We start from the raw sequence: 22,088 nt of genomic DNA, 5'->3' as shown, positions 1-22,088 counted from the left end.
GAGATCGACAGTTAACTAATTTTTAGTATTAAGATACAAACCGCCTATATTCCATGTTTATACACGGTGTTATAATAATAATTAGTTATAGTAGTAGTAGTAGTAAAATTAATAATTATATTGTCTATGTAGGATATTTGAAGAGAGTAGTGCTTGGAACTACATAAAGAATTTAGCTCGAACTGGCTTTTTTGGCTCGACTCGACTCAAAACCCGATCCGAATTCGAGTCGAGTTGGTGGAAATTTTTCGAGCCGTGTTCTTGAGTCGAGTCTAGTTTTAAAGAAAATTCGCTCGAACTCGCTCGTAGCCATCCCTATTGTATGCATGACGGGCATATAGAGTTATTTTTTCAAGAGGTATAGAACGATAAACGTAATATATTTAAAAAAAACACTTACTTTCACGGCTTTCTTCCCAGGGGGTTAACGGATCTTAGTTATACAACATTTCTTATAAGTACTTTATTTGAAATATGTCAAACAGTAACAAGTGGACAACAAAACGTACATACATCTTCTATCCTCAGTTTTAATTCCTGATTTCAATTGCAATTAACAATTACAAGTTTCAATTGTCAATTGCAGTTAACAATTAAATGTTTCAATTGCACCCCTTGTGATTGACAATTAACAATTAAAAGTTTTAATTGCCTGGTGACCATTTAACAATTAACAATTGACGAAAATTTAATTGCAAATTTTATGATTGAATTCAATTGCAATTCAAATTAATTCTCAATTACAAATTGAAATCAATTGCAATTGAAATTAATTGCAATTAATTTTCAGAGCAATTACTTTCAATTGATTGATCAATTGCAATTGATTTCAATTGATTTTGCCCAACACTGCGCCGCTGTCATCATAGACCCTTTACATTTCGCCCACACCTATAGACACCCCTTACCAAACGACATTATGATTCCTCACATCGTTCGATTCTTATATGGGTGTTCCCAGGTTTCTTCATCCTGTAGGCCTATATTGAGAAACTGAAAAGAATTTTTTCCGCAAAGAATTCGCAGAGGTTCCTTCTAAATTTTCGTTACATTTCACAATATAGTTTTACGGCAAAATAATCGAAATTAAAATACTATCTCGTGGTCACATACAGAATAAAATTACAAGAGTTTACAATTATAACTGGAAATTAATGCTGTCACCCATCTCGAAAATGTTAAAAGCACATAAGTTCTAACGTCTGAAAATTTCATTTCTTACCGATAGTATGAAATGTAAATTTCGATAGCGGCGCTCCAAGGGGATTTCTATAGAAAAGTCGTTTTCTCAAGCTTAACAAAAAATCTAAAATAAGCCTCTTGAGAACAGCTCTTTACGTAAAAGAATAAATAATGATCGCAATTGGCTGTTGCAGTTTTGAAAAACATTCATCGTGCATAAACATAAAAGCCGCTTTTCTTATATGTAAAAATAAATAAATAAATAAGCTTGGTAAGGCGAGAGTACGGGGCGCCGGAATCTCTAGCTACGCCTCTATCCCAACCCTCAAACGTCAAACATGCTGAGTCCTATGTATTTTAACTTGTTTTTTTCTATCAATGTGCATTTTATCTAAGGGACATTTTTCCTTTATCACATATTCTTTAACAAGGATAGGGTGTCGTGAAACCTGAGAAAGTCATGAGAATGAAAGAGAAAGGCACAGCGGGAAAGTGTTTTGTAACCTAAAATCTAGGCACTTTTTATTTTCATTGCACCCCACGCTTCAAATGTAAGTTTCTTGACATTTAAAAAGATCTTGCAACTTTTTCTTCATTTTAGCAACGATTCCACTGGAATTTCAACACATATATTGAATTGAATAATGGGCTCGTGAACCCCCCAAACAATCTGTATATCATGCCTACTTAGTTTCTGTGCTGCTATGAATAATGGCAAAACACTAACGTAGTACTCAATAGAGATGGGCAGATCGAGTCCAAGAATCGATTCGTTAATGTATTCGATTTTCTGTGCTCGGTTTCTCTGGAATCGATTCTGTATTCGGTTTTATTATTCTCACTCAGTGGCTTGCGTTGATGATCCTACTTTCACAAATTCATGTATGCGCTTTCTGAATTCGATTCTGGATCGGTTCTGTATTCGGTTTTATTATATGCTCAATCACTGGATTACTTCCCTGGCAGTGCATTCAACAAGCCGCGCACACAGAACACATTTGTGCATTTCATATACCAACTGATGGGAAACTACTCGTTACGCAGCGTAAAGAGCTTTGACTGAATTCCTTAAAGTAGCGTAGGCTTTGTTTCGTCCTGTTATCAGAGGGCGGAGGGGAGGACCAGTAAAGCAAGCAATGGGAGGAGTAATAAGTCCGAAACAAGAGAGAGTCGAGTCCATCAGAGGCAGTACGAATTAAATAGCAAAGAAATGTGGCACAGCGAATTGCGACATGCTTCTGTGCACATGATGAGCTTTAAAAAAGTAGAATGATTGTTTATTCAAATTGGAGAGCCAGGATTTATTACCTAAGCTTATCCGATTCCTTTCAGATGGAAAGAATTTTAAATTGAAGGAAATATTTGATAACAATAAAGGAAGATTTTATCAAATATAAATATCTTTCTAAATAAAGTAAGGTAAACGATAATAGTCTAGCCCCACAGGTCTAGTGACTAACGCGTGTTCTTTTGGCATAATGGGTCCTAGGTTTGATTGTGGTGAGGACAGCAGTGAATGTATTGGCGTAATTCAAAGCTGGACCTACCACAATTCCCATAGTTCGTTATTATTATTATTGTGAGTGTGTTTTAACTAGAGAATTGTGAGTAATGAGTCCAGAGACGGTTATAGAAAGTAAAAACTGTGGCGGCCAGCCAGATGTTGGACTATGATCGATATATCATGAGTTTACTATACCCTTTCAAAAATACATAAATAACAGCTTAAATTATTTTTTCACTCGCAACCTGGGGGGCCAGGAGCATAGGCATCTCGGCCCCGAGCTACAACCGCCACTGAACGAGTCGAAAGACAAGGAAAAACACTGAGTCGTTGTACTGACTAGCGATGTATGCAGAAATTTTTGGGGGGGTCCTAACTTATCGTGCTTTCAAATTCAGTATAAGATTAAGTTATATTAACATTTGTAAAATTACCCTTAAAATTATATTAAATTTACCAACAATCGAAATTTCGTGGTGCAGGTCCGAACCCCCAGGACCTACCCTGGGTACATTCCTGGTACTAACCACGCATCATTCTGTTGAACGTTATTATCTGAGTAATAAAGACATTCATAGAATGAAGGCTACAATTATTATAGTAAATTTGTGTTATAATACACGTATGAAACACATGCAATTTAGACATTGTAATTATGTTGTATAATTGTACTATTGACGGTGTTAATGTTGTCCCAATAAGAAACGAAATACGGTAACAAAACATCTGCTTTCTGACTCACCAATAAGAAACGAAATACGGTAACAAAACATCTGCTTTCCTGCACTTCCATTCCGAGCACAGCCGGTCTCGATTCTGCTTGTGCTCACTTTCCACAAACCGAGTCCAGGACAACTGCATGCAGAATCGATTATATTTGTTCTCAGAATTGTTTTCTCATAAACGTGTTCTGGGATCCGTGCTCGATTCCCTATGCTTGCTCTGATTTGCTGGAAAGGATTAAAATTTCCTTTGGACAAATTCATCATAGAGTGTCATGTACCATCAGAACTCCACCCATTTCCTTATCGAGTGGTACCGTAAGCAGTTAGAGTGAACTTCAGTTAGCCTCGTGTCCCTCGTGTGTTGCAAAGGCCAGGATTCAGTGAACAGAAACAAGGTGAATGCAAAAGATATGAAAATGAGGATACGCAATGTAAGATACATCATCATCATCATAGGTATTCTGCCCTTCTTAGCAGGTCTTTTGCCGCAGCTGAGAAGCTTCCATGCTCCACGTTCCTCCGTTAACCTCTTCATCTTCACGTATGATCTTTCTGTTTTTTTATCATCCATTAACTGTAGTCTCCTTCGCCCCTCCCTCTCTTTCCTTCCACCATACCCTCAAGGACGTCCATCATGATATAAGTTCTTCTTATGCAATGTGCAAGCAGTTTCTCTTCCTCTTCTTAATAATATCTTAAACTGTTCTTTTTTTTTCACCATTCCTAACACTCTCATTCGTTTTACGCTTGACCAAACTAATTCTTTCCATTATTCTCCACACCTACATTTCGAAGGCTTTCAGTCGATTTTCATCACTTTTACGTAATGTCCACATTTCCGACCCATACAGTACACCACTGCACAGGACTCATTTTATGAGTCTTTTTCTCAACTTTATTTAGGGATGCGCACGAGACAAGATTTGTGGCAGTCTCGTCTCGAAAATGTTCAGTAAAAGTGATGTCTTGTCTCGAAAATGTGCTGCAAAAGTGATGTCTCGACTCGAAAAATGTATAATTTCCTATTAGAAAAGCCGTGTCTCGACTCGAATTTTATCAGGAAAATCCTGTCTGGACTCGTCTCGTGCACATTCCTATCTTTATTCAAGGTGTCACAAAACCGACTTTTCTTCCTCCTAAAGGCTTCTTTCGCCATTCCTATCTTTGCTTTCATTTTACCTTCGCAATCATATCATTACTAAGAATACTACCCAGATATCGAAAACTATTCACTTGTTCTATTTTTCCACTTCCACTTTTATATTTGACACAGACCTCTTCGTTCCGATCACCATGGCTTTTGTCTTTCTAACATTTATTTTCAACCAACATTCTTCAAAGCCCTTTCTCATTTTTCCTAACATTTTATTAATTTTCTTTTCAGATTCTGCAACAAGCGCCATATCGTCTGCCAATCTTATGCATTTAATCATTCTACCTCCTACCGAAATGCCGCCTTCATCATATAGGCTCTTTTTCACTATCTCTTCTAGATAGACATTAAATAATGTTGGCGAGAGGCACCATCCTTGTCGAACTCCCCTTCCAATTGCACTCTCTTCCGTCAGTTCTTCCCCTATCCTAACACTTACTTGTTGGTTCATATATAAATTTCTTATGAGTATTCTCTCTTTCCATTCCAACACTATCTTCGTTAGAACTCCCAACAGCAATTCCCAATTCACACGGTCAAAAGCCTTTTCTAGATCATCAAATATAACATACACCTCTTTACCTTTTTCTACAAATCTTTCACCGATCGCCCTTAATAATCCAATTCAGGGGCGAATCCAGGGAGGGGGACGATCGGGGCAATCGCCCCCCCAGAAAACGAAACTTTTTTATTTTATATATATAAATAAAACCCATTCCAAAGTTTGGAGCCCTTAAAAGTAGCAGTATGACAACTCACCGCCTCCCCCAGAAGTCGGTCCTGGATCCGCCCCTAATCCAATTGCATGTGTTGTGCAATTGCCTCTTCTGAACTCGATGAAACATACAGCTATGCATGAAAGAAACAGTTGGCAATATTAAGAGCTACTTCTAGTTCGTGTTGCTTATCGTGAAAAGCACAAAGACATGCTATACTTTAATAAGTAAAACCTTGACCCATATATATATATATATATATATATATATATATATATATATATATATATATATAGATAGATAGATAGATAGATAGATAGATAGATAGATAGATAGATAGATAGATAGATAGATAGATAGATATAAAACTTAGCTTCGATTTCCGTTGGAAGCTAGTCATCAATCATCATCAACCTAAGAATAAATCTGCAATATAAAATAAAACAAAAAAAGCAATAAGTCAAATAAAAATTAAATATTTAAAAAATACAGAACAGCTTACCTTCGAAATATCTTAGTCGAATGATGATCTTCTGGGAATTTGTGATGAATATAACTCGCAAAATGTTTTTTAAAAATTACACATACGCACACACACACACAAAAGCACATCCACTTATAATATAAACATATATGTACATACACTACATATGGAACACTATAGTTTTACAGGTTCATGTTCAAAAACACGAGTGCATCCAAATTTTTCGCTAAAAGCCTATTTCTTCTTTCATTCAAAATGAACCCAGCCTTCGAAAATACCCTCTCGGATGGTACCGAAGTTGCTGGGATACATAAGTATTTGTACGCAATCTTCGTTAATTCTGGGAGAGTTGTTCCTTGTTTCCCCCAGAAAGCCAACGGATTGCTTTTCACTTCAATCCAAGTACTGCCTCAGAATTAAATTAGCAGAGCTTGCAGACATGGATGTGGTCTTCATTCTTGAAATATTCTTAGATAGATGATCCCACAGATTGTATGGGTCCTCTCCTGCCGATTGTCTAGGTTCGTCATCTGTTACAGCTGTGACCTCCTCACCTGTACGACACAGTCTGACCAACTGTTCGTTTACTAGCCTATATGCCGCTTTTGAATTTTCTTCCATCCCAAAAGCAGCTTTTTTAAACCGTGGGTCCAAATACGTACTAACAGACGCACACACGTTTCTTTCAATGGATCCTAACCTGGTTGATACACCCTTAAGCAAAGAGTCCCGAAGCGCTTGACCCACACTTGTCGTAGGAGATGCATTTTTTAACGCTTGTTGTATCCCACGTACAAGAGGGATCACCATTGATAGTGTCGGATATGAATCACCCGACAGTTCGCGCCCGTCATCTGCTCGAAAGGTTTCAGAAGTGGAATACAATCTTCAATTATACTCCACTCTGAAGCATCAGGCGCTTCGGGTGCTTGGGGTAATGACACAAGGGCTGCTGACAACGATTCCTTTTTTTTTTTTTATTATTATTATTTTAAGGCTAGCCTGAGGCTAGCATCCTTTTAGAGGGCTACACCCTCTTTTAGGTATGGGATGGGATAGGATAGTTTTGGTTCATAGGAACACTGGTTGGGCTAAGTGATATTTTGTATGGAACCTTTATTATTCTTATTTATCTGAAACCAGGATATTATGATCTTTGCGACCATAATCATAACTGTGGGAAAGGTATTCTACGTTTATTAGCCAGAACTTGCAATGTAGATTAATTGATGTCACATATAGAAATATATAATAACAACGACTATCACAAAATACATACAATATCAATAACTATTAAGGTAATCGCAAAATATAATGTTACAGTAAATGATGATTATTGGATATGAACACAAACAAAAAAGTAATATGTAAAATATTAAGCAGAAAATAATGAGGGCGAAGAATGGGATGAAGTGCGATACACGGGACAACACAGGGTTTTGTTAGGAAGACGAATGAGTGTTATCTTCTGCCTAGGGGCATCTCTAGGCTGATGAGGACGATGGGAGCCCTGTTAGTCACAAGAGGTATTACTGTGCAGTAAATGAAGGGAAAATGTGAGGTAGATGGGCATGAAGTTGATACTCTTGTAACAGGACTCGGTCTGGATGATCGGGAGGCAGAGTGTAGCAGTAAAGTGTGAAAAGGAGACAAAGCGGAGAGTAAACGTACCGAGGACGGACAGGATGAAGTTCATGAAAATGCATACTTGCCATGAGTAATGGATGCTGAGAGCTGTAACGAGCTGAGATGAAGTTCTGTCGGAGAGACTCAAGATGATATGTGATGCTGGGAAATTTACGATTCCTTGACATTCACCAGTCTTTCTAACATAATTAAGGTGGAATTCCACTGGGTTGGTACATCTTGTTTGAGCTTGAGAGCAGCGTGTCCGAACTGTTCTTGGATGCTGCGAAGTTTCTCGGCAGCTATGTAACTTTGCTTAAAATGCGTTACCATAGCTCTGCACTTTTTAACAACACCTTCTAACAACGTATTTACACTGTCCTTTACAACAAGGTTCAATGTATGCGCGGTACACGGTATGTGGGGCGACTTCAAATGATCTGTAACTGCATTGACCATATTTGAGCCATTATCTGTGACAACAGCCACAACCTTATTTCGGATGCCCCACTGCGTCAGTATTTCTATTATCACGGACGCGATGTGTTGTCCAGTGTGACTCTTCCGCAGTTCTTGAGTTGCCAACACAAGTGATTTCAGTTTATCTTCGTGAATACAGTGCGCGGTCACTGTAAGAAAGGATGTTGTATTTTCTGATGTCCAAGCATCAGTAGTTATGGCAACATTCTCACTAGATTTCAACACATTTAGCACATCACCTTTAACTTCGTCGTACACTTCCGGAAGTAGTACTGTTGTTAGCACTTTTCTACTGGGTGGGGTGTACCTGGGTTCTAGTTTTTTTGAGTAAGCAAGAAACCCTTTTCTTTCAACTAGGGACAACGGTTCGAAATCAGTTGCAATCATTTTAACTATTGTTTTGTTGTAATAATGCACCTGGTGTTCACTCAACTCATTACCCCGTGTAGACCCTGCCAGAATTAACTGTCGTGCTCTCTTCGCTGAAGGAACTGTTGGAATCGGTGTAGACGCAGCCGACGTCGAAGGTAAAGATACGTCTTTTGAAATTTCGGCTCCTGTATCAAAAGACTCCACTTCGTCCAACAACTGCATCGCGGAATCAATTGTCGGATGCTTTCTTTTCAAATGTTTATTCATGTTCGTGATATTCCCGAAGAACTTAAGTTCTTGTTTGCACAACTGACACATGACATAAATTCCGTTTTTTGTTTTACGGAAATATTCTCATACTTTCGATTTATTTTGTCTATTCATCTTCTCTTTGACAAAGCGCTGTTAATCCGAAAACGTTCAAACAAAGCACGAAATGCACTCAAAAATGGGTTCAAACAAAACACAAAATTGAAAAAAAAAAGCACTAAATAGAAGAGCACGAAAACACAACTGTTATCCACGAAAACAAGGCACAAACTATGTACCTTCTTTCTAGTAACCTGGCTGTATACATTATGACCATTAGAAGATTTCGAAATATTGTAGCCAAATGTTTTCTGAGAGGGTGCGGGTAACAACGCATCTGGGTAACAGAAAAGATCCTGGACAGAAACAACGAAAGCAAAGTGAAAAAAAAGTGGCCTATCCATTATTAGAACTTTATAATCTGTTTCACCTGTTAACAGAACTTTTCTTCAAATTCCTTTCGCAATTCTTAAATGTGCTTTCTTTCTGACTTGAAACATTAAGATTTGAAAAAATGAGCACGGTAGCTTACATCTGATGTGATGCCTTGCTGATTCGGTCCCAGGCAAGTGCGCAAGCAGAAATTTTTGTTCAAGGTTTGGGGGAGAATCCAATAATACAAGACACTATGTTTATGTAGTAGCGAACATGTATTATTCTGCAGCCGGGAAAAAATATAAGTAATTTTCAAGTACTGCCACCTATATTCTTACGAAAAATGATAAAATTAGATTCTTTTTATCAGAAAAGAAATAGTACAGATGATGAGTAAGGTCAAATCTTTCGTCTATATTAAGTAATTTGATTGAATTCAGATATATCGAATTACGTGTTTGGATAATAATAACTGATGTCCATCATAGTAAAGAGCAAATTAGATCCTACAAGCTGTTTTTGTTACCCCTATGAAATGTCTAATTTTTCTACTTCTTACACGCTTGGAAAAAGTGCAGATTAAAGTAACTAGTCGCTCTCGTCTTATTATATATAGAAAAAAATATCGAGCAGGCATAGATAAAGGAACGGTTAATGTTTTTCATTATATATCGGAAGATTATGGGTTCGAATCTCGTAGTCAACTGCACTCACTATCTTTTTTTCGGAGTTTTCTTCAATTGCACCAGACTAAAATTGACATGGCACCTAATATAGACTATAGGATTTGGCTGACTTCCTTCCAACGTCCAAGTTATTAAATGGCTCCTACAGTATTTGCATCCCGAACTACATTAATAAGTAGAAATAAAGTAGAAATATGATAGAGATAAGTATATAATTAAAGAAAGTACTCTCAGCACACTATTTTTCGCTAAGAAAGATGCAAATTTTCGATTAATTCACACAAATCATTAATTGCTACAATTTTCTACTGCTGTATGCTTTTGCTTTTTACGCTAATGTAATAATGCTGATTTGAATACGAAAAATAAGCATTCATATGTCTCTCAATGAAATAATTAAAAAGCATTATCACATAATGTCTGTACTTTCAGTGTATAAAGTACGGGTATTGTGCTGAAGGGAAAGGGATCAAGGATTGTCTTTCCAAAACTTTTAATTTTCAGGTGTATTTTATGCATCCTTATGAAATTCAGAGGAATTTATGTGAATAGTGTCACCCGCGAGACGAGAACTGCATTATCAAATTGGAGACGAGACGAGAAACATGACAATTGTCACTCGTTTTCAAGATAAGATAAGGAATTTCCAGTCTCGTGGGCAACACTAGTTTATCCAAGTTTTACGTCCCAAACACTGTTCTAATGTTGAGTGATACAAAAAAAAACTATAATTGATAAAGTGATTGTACAAACACAAAGAATAGCATTTATCAACGCTTAAAGATACGCAAGTCATTACATAATATACTTCAAGAATAAAAATGTTTTCAATGTTATCATACCCTTTACAGATTTCTCGTGATGTAGAGCATTCTGATAATTCCTAGATTAAATTAAGACGAAAGTCATGACATAAATTTTATACATAAATTTAAAAATTAGACGAGGCGATGAAAGCTTCCCGAGCATAGAGACGAAAGGAGAATTTTTCGATAACCGAAACGAGATGAGAATTCTAAAAATATTTACGAAACTAGACGAGAAAATCTTATCTCCGGCCTCTTCTTAACACTTTACCTAGGTATATGAAATACAGAGGAGGAAGAATGCAAACTATAGCCCGCAGTAACAGTATTTGTTAGTTAAATAATGTACAGACTGGCCCAAAAGTAGGTATAGACCCAGTCCTGTACTGATCGGTCATAACATTTTAGATCATTTACGTATTGTTATCCATACAGGTATTCACTTAGTTTCTTCCTTATCTATTCTTAATTTATTTTCACTTATACCTTAAGCTCGGAACAAACCGAGCAAATAAATTCATTATCTTCATAAATTAAAATGTCATACTTGATCGATACTGTTCTGTATACCTACTTCTGGTTCACTCTGTATAGATTATGCGTGCCTTTAGATGCTATAACAAGTCGCTTCAATTACCACTGACTTATTTCTAAATAAACGTTTAAAAAATCGTTCTCTATATATTAAAACCGAGAAAAAAAATATTTATAACTTTGCAACACTCAAATAACAAAGCAAGTATTTTTTTTTCTATTAGCAAAATCCTCACAATAGTGTAACATATGTATGCAATTAGTTCTACATTAATTCGGTACCAACAAGTTTTAAGATGAAGGGAGAGTCTGACTACTTGTGAATCCTTTTGGTAATAGGGAAGAAAATGAGTAAAAGAAATTCAATCGAAAGGCTGTCAAAAGAATTGCATACCTGAATGTATTCTGATGATGTGGGTAGAATACAGTATATTTAAAAAAAAAAAGCCCTACACAATTTCCAGCCTTGTACAGTAGTATCATTGGTCACGCCTCATTTCCTAGAAAGAAATCTTATATCGTCCGAAATTGGTTCATCTAATTTCTGAGAAAACCCATCCAGTCCTCTTAGTGAGCTTTACAATATTCTCGCTAAAGAAATATTCTAATACTCGCGTGATAGCTAAATTTCTTCTTCCCATCCGAAAAAGCCACATTCGTCAGATTTCTCGAACATCTCTGTGACCAATTACCCAATCACCTAGCCGAAATGCCCCCTAAATAACAAAAGATATTAGCTTAGAAATATTTTACATAGGGTAACAAGATAAGTGCAGTGTCCCAGGAGATAAGTACAGTGTCATAACACTAAGTGAAAATGCTATGCCTGTAACTCGCATAAATTTGTATCCTACGTTAAGCAATACTTTCTATATGAGCTTGTGTTGTGGAAAACCGCATGAAAATGAAATCAATCGATCAATCAATCAATATCGGGAAGAATGAAGTAATTACATATACACGAAGAAAATAGAATCGAATTAAATTACATCAGCTCAGTTTACCTGAAACGTATTGTAATGTAGATGATTTAATTATAACTAATCATTCTTACCTTTAACCAACTCAGAATAAACTATGATTCATAAATGAACTCCATTCGTAATCGATTGTGATCTTCCTTTTTCTTTTAGTTTAATATCCCACGAACATGCACCGAGGCTAAGAGATACGGTAATAATGAAGTGGATAATAATAGTGGAATGGCAAAAATAAGGGGAAACAAGAGAACCCCGATAAAACCCACACACAATGTTTATCCAATGTTTATGTGGAACAAAACATACTTCTCCTTTTAGCACAGAAGTGCAATTTTGCCCGCATCTGTACTGCTTCGTTGTTCCCTACATCTTTCTTTATAACTACAGCTAGCTGTATAGCATTCGGATGGCATTTCGAAACCCTACAGTGCCTACCACAAATGCTGCAGGCGTAATTCAACTCGGGACCCACTACGTATCTCATAATTCCCATGGTTCGTTTTTATTATTATTGTGAGTGTATTTTAACTAGTGAATTGAGTAATGAGTTCAGAGGCAGTTCTAGAAGGTAGAAACTGTCCGGGGGGGGGGGAACAGACCTTAAATTATGATAGGTAGGCCTATATCATGAGTTTACTATACACTTTCAAAAACACATATAATAGTTTAAATTATTTTTGTCACTCAAAAACTAGGGGACTTAGCCCCCCGACCCCGGGCTACAACCGCCACTGAATGAGTCGAAAAACAAGATACAACACTGAGTCGTTATACTGACTAGCGACGTATGCAGGAATTTATTTTGAGGGGGTCCAAAGCTTTTCCGGGTGTGTTCAAATTCAATATGAGAATAAATTATACTAAAATTCGTAAAATTACCCCTAAAATTATATTACATTTGCAGACAGATCGAGATTTCGGGGTGGGGGCTCGAACTCCAAGAACCCACCCTGCGTACGTCCCAGGTACTGACCACGTATCATTCTGTTGAACGTTATTATCTGGCGCGATAAAGCCATTCATAGAATGAAAGCTACAATAATTATAGCAAATGTATATGTTAAAATATGCGTATGGAACACTTGCAATTTAGAAATTGTAATTATCTTGTATATTGGTGCCATTGATCGTGTTAATGTTGTCCCTTTATTCAAGTCTTGACTGACCAGTAACGAACAAAGTAGGGCTAGACTGATAAAGCATCTGCTTTCCTGTACTTCCATTCTGAGCACAGCGGGTCTCGATTCTGCTTGTGCTCACTTTTCACAAACCGAGTCCAGGACATATGAATCCAGAATCGATTCTGTTTGTGCTCGGAATTGTTTTCTCATAAATGAGTTCTGAGCTCCGTACTCGATTCTCTACGCTTGCTCTGATTGGCTGGAATCGATTCCGAATTCATTTGAACACCATGCACCGTAGAGTGAACAGCCTGCACCAGAACTCCACCCACTCGCTTGGCGACACTTGGCGAGTGGTAAAGAGTGAGAGTGAACTTCAGTTGTTAGCCTCGTGTTACAAAGCCTGGGATTCAGTGCACAGAAACAACGGGAATGCAAATAGATGTGAAAGGAGGATAAACAATGAAATATATAGCTATGTATAAAAAAGAGGGTGGGCAATAGAAAAAGATTCTTCTAATTCGTGTTGCTAATCGTTAAAAAGACAGAGACATGTATACTTTATTAACTAAAATTCTACCAAATCCTATATATATATATATATATATATACAGGGATGTAATGGAGGGTATACGCGGGTATACGGCGTATACCCACCTCTAATTTTTGAGAACTATCGTATAGCCACCTAAAATTTAGAAAGTACGCGGGTATACGCTACATTCGATGCATAGTATACTCACTTCATTGAAACGAACAACTGCTTTTCATCTAAACAAAAAGAAAATCTCACTGGTCGTCAGGCTGTTGCCGGCAGTGATGACTAAATTCTTTTAAACTGTTTATGTTTTCGGAGTGTGTGAATCAAGCTTTCCGAGAATCCCTTCTATAATGGAAAAAACACTCTGAACCTGAAGTGGTTTACTTCAAATGTCACATGTGCTGCCCCTCCTTCCGAAAGCTGACCTCTGGTGCTATAATAAAATAAAGCCAAACTGTTTCCAAATGTTTTTCTTAGAAACTCTTTTGTTTCTAAAGATCACTGGGAGATAGAGTTGCGAAGAGGGAGAGTGAGGGGTAGGACATAAATTTATATGGTGACATTGAAGTTGTTCCGTTTTGACCAGTGCCCTCTGGAGTCACTCACTCTCTTCTCGCTCCCTATCTCCCGGGGAGAATGGAGCGGACGGTAGTTTTCACATGTCAATGACCACAGTTTTCACGCCCTCTTTGATCCAAATTCGAAGTCTGCCGATTGGCTACAATACGGGGTAGAAGCAGTTGTTTTATAATTGCGGAAGGAGGTTCCAAGAAAATATGGTCTTTAGGGTCAAGAGCTAAAAAGAAATATTTACGCCAAGAAATCGTTGACCTCCACAAAAATGGTCTAGTTTCAAGCTTTCACTATCGTTCCCAACTGCTCATTTGTAGCCGCAATTGACCAAAAAAAAAAAAAAGCTAGTATTACTAGTAGTTTTTCAACAACCTATCGGGCAAATAGAGGGAGGTGGTAAAAATAAACATTTTTCTGTTTCGTTTTCGTTCAGATAAAATAAAAAATATTTGAAGAAAATTTGTTAACAGGAGGGGGTAGAAAACAAAAGTCAGGAATGATTTGTAGCGTATAAGCATGTCACAGCAATATTTGGTCACTTCGATACAGCCTAATGCTTAGTAGTGTTTAAACTTTCTTTGTGGGTTGACGAATTAAGAGGTGTGTTGCAATTTGCAAGATGTCCAAGAAGCTGTTAGAAAATTGGTTAAAAAGAAGAGACAATAGCTGTGAAAGTTCCGTTGATGAAAATGTAAAAGCAAAGACATCGAGAAACAGCGAAGAAAAATCCAAAGAACATGTTAATTTGCCAGATACTACTTCACAGAAAGAAGTAAGTATATTTATTTACTTATTTATTTATTTATTTCACATTATAAGATTGTTATGGCATCTCGGCTTGATGACGAAGATGTCAGAGGGATAAGGTTCCTTGTTAAAGGCATTGGAAAGGAGACAATTTGAGGCCTATAAGTTAAATACTATTCTGATATTTGCCTGGTGCGAGTGAAGAAAAACTTCTCTTAGGATAGCTGATCTGCAAAGGCTTTTTCACACGCTCTTGACTGATTTATTATTATTATTGCAATTTACGTCTATGTAAACGACCCCAGGTTTAAATTTCGCTCAAAACAGCTGTAGAGTAATTCTATTTAAAAAAAAAAAAAAATCAGACAACCATCCTCACTGGTCTTTCCAAGACTTTTCTTTGACAGACTAAGTGAATGCTGGAATAGTACATCAGCTTATAAGTCCAGGCAGTGTCCTTTTGAAATCATTTTATCTGACAGAAAGCTCAAGGTTTAATAATTTAATAAGCAGTGATGCAATACAGAGAAAATATCTGATTACGGAAATTGTAATCTACCTAGAAGAGCTAGACTTGCGGGTTTTCTTATTTACCTCCTCGGTTTTAACAATAATAATAATAATAATAATAATAATAATAATAATAATAATAATAATAATAATAATAATAATAATAATAATAATAATAATAATAAAAGTTAAAAATTCAAATTTGAATTTAAAAAGTGGAAAAACTCCCATTCTTTAGTTTAATACTTTTATTTCTTTAAGGAAATACTTTTAGGAGGATCATTTTTTTGCCTTTGTTTAGTTTTCCTTGTTTTTTTTTTCAGGGTGCATATTTTATTTTTATTTATTTTATTTTATTTAACAATCACCAAATACAACTCAGAGTCCATTTTATACTGAATATCTAACAAACAATAACAATGGAAAGGATTTGGGAAGGTATCGGACAGACCTGTTTAGAAGGTACCATCCCAAGATTTGCCTGGTAGGACTGAGGGAAACCCGGTAAACCCGTCAGGATGATCGGCAGCGGGAATCGAACCCAAATCCAAATCCTAGACTCGGTAAAATTATCGATAGTGATTTTTTTCTTTTCGAATCGCTCCTGGCGCGAAACCTAAGTCTCAAATCGAAAGAAATTATTGGACTAAAGTTTTAGATGGGTATACCGATACTACCCGACTCTAACTTCCGCGTTGGCATCAAGGCTTAATTCAGTCATAAATTGGCCTGGAAAATTTTCTCCAAGGTGCCTATTTGTTGTTTGGTCGAAGCGGCTATTTTGAATCGCTTCTGATTAAAAAAAAAAAATAAATAATTTAAAAAAACTTAACGGACTAAAGTTGCAGACACGAAAAATATTTGATCATCGTGCCACCGCAGGTCATATGCTTAATTCGGTCTAAATTTGTGTTGAAATTGGCGTCTAGAACAAAAGAAATCTTCGTGTCTGGAGGTCGCGATAAAGTACTAGATTTGAACTTACGACATCCAGTGTGAGCCAGTGAGCGAGTGTGAATTGCCTATAAGCAAGAATATTTCATAACTTTCCGAAGATATAACTATCTGATAACTATAAGGACCAATTTTTCATCAGCATTCAATGAAGAAACACTTATTAGTAGGACAACAATAATGCTTAAAAATCATAACAGAATATTACACTCATGGTTGGTACCTAATCTCTGTCTGATATGAAAATTCTTGATGCTGACTAGTGGCCGACTGAAATGGATGTGCGTTATGGAGAGAAAGAAGTAAGAAGATTGTGCGCGCGGTCGCGCTGTTGTAAAAAGTACAACAGTGTTGTTGTTTTTGTTCTAAGTCACTAACTGACTGAACTGACTGAATTGTAACTGACCGAATTTATTGCATGTGTCGTTTGTATTTTTATTTATTTTTACTATTTTGAATGTGACAATGGGATCACAATGTGAATATAAGTCAATAACATCTTTACTGTTAAGTGTTGTAAAAAGTACAACGCGCGACTGCCCGTGTTACATAGACAGACGCGACTACCGAAAGGTTAATCTGGACGTTCAGGAAGCTCAGATGGGTATGCGGGATTACATTGACAATTCGTCGTCAATTCCTAATGCATTGAAGCCTCTTCAAAATTGCATTTCCACATTTCCTTGCAGTACAGCAGAGTGCGAAAGGGGTTTCAGTGTAATGAATCTTGTGGCTACTGATCTTAGATCAAACCTGCTAGTGAGCAGCATTTCCAATGCAATGTTTATTAATATCAATGGATCACCTTTAAACAAGTGGAATCCAGAATCATATGTAAAAACTTGGATGTGTAATCACAGGAGTGCTGAGGACAACCAATCCAAAAAAAAAAAAAGAAAAAAGAAAAGGTGCCAGTATCTAAAGAAGACAATGGAAAAGCCTCTCTTTGGAAAATATTGTAGAATCTTCTGAAGCAGAAACAGTGTATATATTATTAGTGTGCGTGATTGTATATTAGTGACTGATTATATATTAGTGCTTATATTGAAAAAAATCTGCTGGATGAACATAAGTGCATTCGTAAAAATACAGAAAGAGAAATACAGGAAGTAATAATTAGTGTATATGCATATACAATAGAATATAAATTGTGTGTGTTTGTGTACTGAAGAGCGTATCAGATTCACAGAAAAGAGCGCTGTTAGTATTAGTGCCAAAATATTAATGATGTTAGCGGCCTAAAACTTTCTTGTACCCTATACCTTGATGTACGTACAGTGGTAAGTACAATAGTTCTTTCTTGTTTCTTTGATCTTTTATTTTTAAAGATGTTTTGTTGTTTTGCTCACAGTGACTTTACTCAGTTTTGATAAAGCGTTGGCTTCTTATTCGAGAGGTTAAGAATTCGATTCCGGCCGCCAACCATCCTGATAGAGATTCCTTAGTCCTTACAGGCAAATGCAGGGATGGTCCCTTGTATACTGGCCCTAGCCGATGACTTTCCAAGCCCTTACCTTTGTATTTCTTATTCAGTGAAAAATGGCTAAGAGCCGTATCTGAAGTTAGTAATCAATAAACATATGAATCTTCATCACCAGATCAGAGCTTCAAAGCCGTAATTTCTCGTACCAAAGACGAGAAGTAGTAGTAAGATAATGTGATGTATTTCCAAATGAATATTGAATGACATCACACACACACATGCATACAAATATACCTACATACGTATACAGGGTGTTTCATAATTCCTATTACAGCGCATGGAGGTTGAAAGTAGATACGAAAACATGCGAACAAGTTTATTACACCGAAGTTAAACCTGCGTCCTTTCCGAGTTATGAGCGCGAGAAAATGCAGAAAATTGAACTTGAATCTTAATAGCACAAAGACTAATACAGTTAGAGGATGCAGCGTAGTGAATTTAAGAGGAAACCACACCTGTATTACCAGGAAATACTAAGTTGAAGAGTATGGGGAAAATAGATACAGAATTTCTCAAATTAAGTGCAGATCTCATAGATAATGGGGCAAGGTTTAGTAAAAGCTTGTGTAATCTTGAAGTGGCATTTTTCGAAAATACAACACAGTTTCCTCTTAAATTCACCATACCGCTTCTTCTAACGGCATTAGTCCTTGCACTATTAATGCTCAAAGTTCAATTTTCTGCACTTTCTTGCGCTCATAATTCGGAAAGGACGCCTGTAAAAAAAACTGTTTTTCATTGTTTTCATGTCTAGTTCCAACCCGCAAATGCTGTAACAGGAATTATGAAACATCCTATATATATATAATATATATATGTGTGTGTGTGGCAGGGGATGGAGCGTATACCCACCTAAAAAATTAGCATTACATCACTGTATATATATATATATATATATATATATATATATATATATATATATATATATATATATATATATATTACAATGCCAACTACTTAAAATTGTTATTACTTAACGTAGAATACAAATTGTTTGCCACTTAATTACTGTTCGGTCGCAAGAGCGCGCTGGGAAGGGGGGGGGGTAGATATGAAGAAAACCGATTCCGATCCGAGTCCAGAATCGATTCTCTCCCTGCAGAATCGAATACGTACTCGATTCTGCCCATCTCTAATTAAAAGGGAAAAAGTTGGCAGAATTTCCCATTTGACAACACTGATTATGGTACTTGTTAGCAACGCTTAACATAATAGTAACAAGGAGCATTAGGAATCACGGAAGTGACTACAACTAACACCCCTTTCCAAAAAAAAATATTAGATGATAACACATGGGATTCTTCCGCGCGCTTCAGTTCCTGTTATCTACTTTAAGACAAATCAAGAAACTACGGAAATTAAGATTACATAAAATTTTGTAATAAGCTTTTCCTATTTTATATCATATATAGCTATCTAATAAATTTCAATAAAGAGAGGCATTAAATTATACACATGAGTGATAATATTCTTGTTATCTGTCTGAACTGAATTACATGAAAGGAAAAAGCAACACTGCTACCATCTAGTGGGCCATAATAAACTATCGAAAAAGCAAGTACGCAGACATTTTAAGTTTCTGCTATCACCGGTCAGGATCTTGGAAATGTTTCCCCTATGGAAAAGAAGAATCTACCAAAAACTGCCTCTTCCCTTACACTGACTTCGATAGTTTTTTTTTTTTTTTTTTTTTTTTTTTTTTTAGTTAAGGGTATACACGTAAGTAGACAGTGATAATGGCGTAGACAGGGGGTTGAGCCAGTTCAAGCCATACAATCAGGGTGCGAAATCATTTGAAAATGGTGGGGGGAAGAAGTTCAGCGATCCACACTAATGCTTCGTGGAGCCACCAAAAAATTAAAATATTAATGGTTTATTATTATTATTATTATTATTATTATTATTATTATTATTATTATTATTATTATTATTATTATTAATAATAATAATAATAATAATAATATAATAATAATAATAATAATAATAATAATAATAATAATAATAATAATAATAATAATAATAATAATAATAATAATAATAATAATAATAAATGTTTAACCTAGTCCTCATTGTTATTTAAAAATACTTTAATGTTATTTATTCATTTAGCCAAAATTGGTACACTTATCTACTGCATTTCGGTGCGTATGATCCAGGGTTAGACTCCCATGGGAGCACATTCCTCTTGTGTTTACCATCATATTGAAGACTGCATTCACCAAAATAGCAGTATGAGATCTAGAAGTAAGAAATAATAGCTCCTGAGAATCGTTGTGCTAACCAAGCATTAGATCTACTAAGTTGAAATGCTCCACCTGGCCAGCCATAGATCCTCATGAGCTGTAGAGTCCGAGTATAGTCAGAGTTTTTATTATTATTTATGAAATTACCGTTTCTTCACTAAGTATGTAGTGTTTCAGTTTGGTCGTTCAGATATCCGGTCACCTTTGTAAGTCTAAATGATACTATGTATCTATATTGTATTATTAGCAAGAATACATTATTATAAATAACAGATATGATTTCTATACAAATACTTGATAGACAACAAAAAGCCGTGTTGCCTCAATGGTAGAGCGCTCACCTCAGATGCGTGGGATCATTGGCTGGATCCTAGCTCGCGCCAAATTCTGCTTGTGGTATACAAACAATTGTGTGGGGGTTTTCTCGGGGTCCTCCCACTTCCTTCCACTATTTTAATCCACCATTATAATTCATCTCATCATGACAGTCTTCCTTAGCCGAAGATGGTGCGCACGTGCTAGCCACTAGACCACCGAAGAGAGCCACAATAATACGAGTATTGAATGATTGTGTTACTGTATTTATAAACCTAAAATATAGTTTGCAATAACGTTTCTTATCTTAGAGAAAAATTTTAAGATTAAACTTCACTTTCTTTCCGTGTGTAACGAGAGCTGGGCATTATGATGGCGAGAAGAAACCCACGTACGAGCAGCAGTAACAGCATCTCATAATTTTAAAGGAAGTCCACTGAGTTTAATTATCAATAAAGATTGCAAGGTACTCGCCAACATAGGTTTCTTTAAGAACTTTTAATATGAACAACATTGAATCCACATTCACAGGCAGCAGTTGATATGGCACAGAACGAAGTTTCCGCGGTAAGGCTTTAAGAACTTGAAAATCATTTACCAACTTAGAACTTGACTTGTACTCTCTCCATTCTGCACTGTAGAACCCCCGCTTGATCTAGTGGCTACCACGCCTGACTTCGGTTAGTGTGGTCCCTGGTTCGATTCCCGGTGGGGTACAGTTGAACGACCAAAGTGGTTCGGATTCCATTATAATCAGTAGGTCTACGTCTCCTTTAGCCTAGCAGGCATAACCGTGGGACGTTAAACTAAATCAAATCAAATCATTCTGACACTGCAGTATCAAGATTCAAACCAAACAATTGAGCTGCTTTATATACGTCTACGTTACCGTATAAACCACTCATGCTATTACGATCTTTATTTTCAAACACTGAAAAGCACTTTAGCACATCATTAGAAGGAAACCTTCTTTCCACTTCGTCTACTAAATACTGGATTACCTGCCCCCTTATTTGATAAAACTCACTATCATCACTCCCTGTATCAGATGCTTGTTTGCAGTGCACTAAATACTTATCTTTGCAAAGACTTTGATAGACATCATCTTTCATACGCATTTCTCTCAGAGCATGGATTGTAGGTTCAATTTTTTCTCTATTTCATTGTACGAAACTGTTTCCTTTTGCATCATTTCACTAATATTAGACAGAATGGACGCAATACCAGAAGAAAAACGAACAATAGAATGCTTTTTTTCCCCGATTTTTTTTTTTTTTTTTAATACCACTCAGTTTAAAACTGTCTGTTGAAATGGTCATTATTTTCATACTCCAAAAGTAGGAATTGCATCATACAAGAAAAATATGTAAAGGCTGCCAATAATGCATCCTTCTCATTTGAAAGAAATCCAACATATGTGAAACAATCGTTTGATTTTCAGCAGTTCTGCGGCATCTGTGACTATCGCGATACTTTTAAGTTTTGCAGCTGTAGATGACTTATTGAACACCTTGTGAAGTTCGCCTAACAAACATTCAAGAGTTGTGAACAGCATTCACAACACCAAAAACTCTTTCAGAAACTAGGTCCATTCGATGTGCCTTGCAGTGTACGCTAATTAGGCACGGGTTGACATTTCTTCTAATTTGAGCAGCAACACCTTCGTTTC

General features: G+C 36.4%; 1 protein-coding gene across 1 annotated transcript; it reads right to left on the bottom strand.

Moving 5' to 3' along the window:
• Positions 1-7,561: 7,561 nt before the first annotated feature.
• Positions 7,562-8,509, bottom strand: LOC145682353 (E3 SUMO-protein ligase ZBED1-like). The gene has a single exon (XM_081753927.1). It carries the CDS (start codon positions 8,507-8,509, stop codon positions 7,562-7,564), a length of 948 nt encoding a protein of 315 aa, XP_081610053.1.
• Between the last annotated feature and the right edge of the window lie 13,579 nt (positions 8,510-22,088).

The sequence above is a fragment of the Thermobia domestica genome, chromosome 3 (genome assembly GCF_964235325.1).
Source record: "Thermobia domestica chromosome 3, izTheDome1.hap1.1, whole genome shotgun sequence".
NCBI classification, from domain to species: Eukaryota; Metazoa; Arthropoda; class Insecta; order Zygentoma; family Lepismatidae; genus Thermobia; species Thermobia domestica.
Note: the sequence above shows the minus strand (reverse complement) of the source record. Positions and strands in the feature narration are given on the sequence as shown.

What these genes read in the sequence shown, in the direction of transcription:
- LOC145682353 (XM_081753927.1), bottom strand. Translation starts at nt 8,509, where the DNA reads ATGAATAAACATTTGAAAAGAAAGCATCCGACAATTGATTCCGCGATG.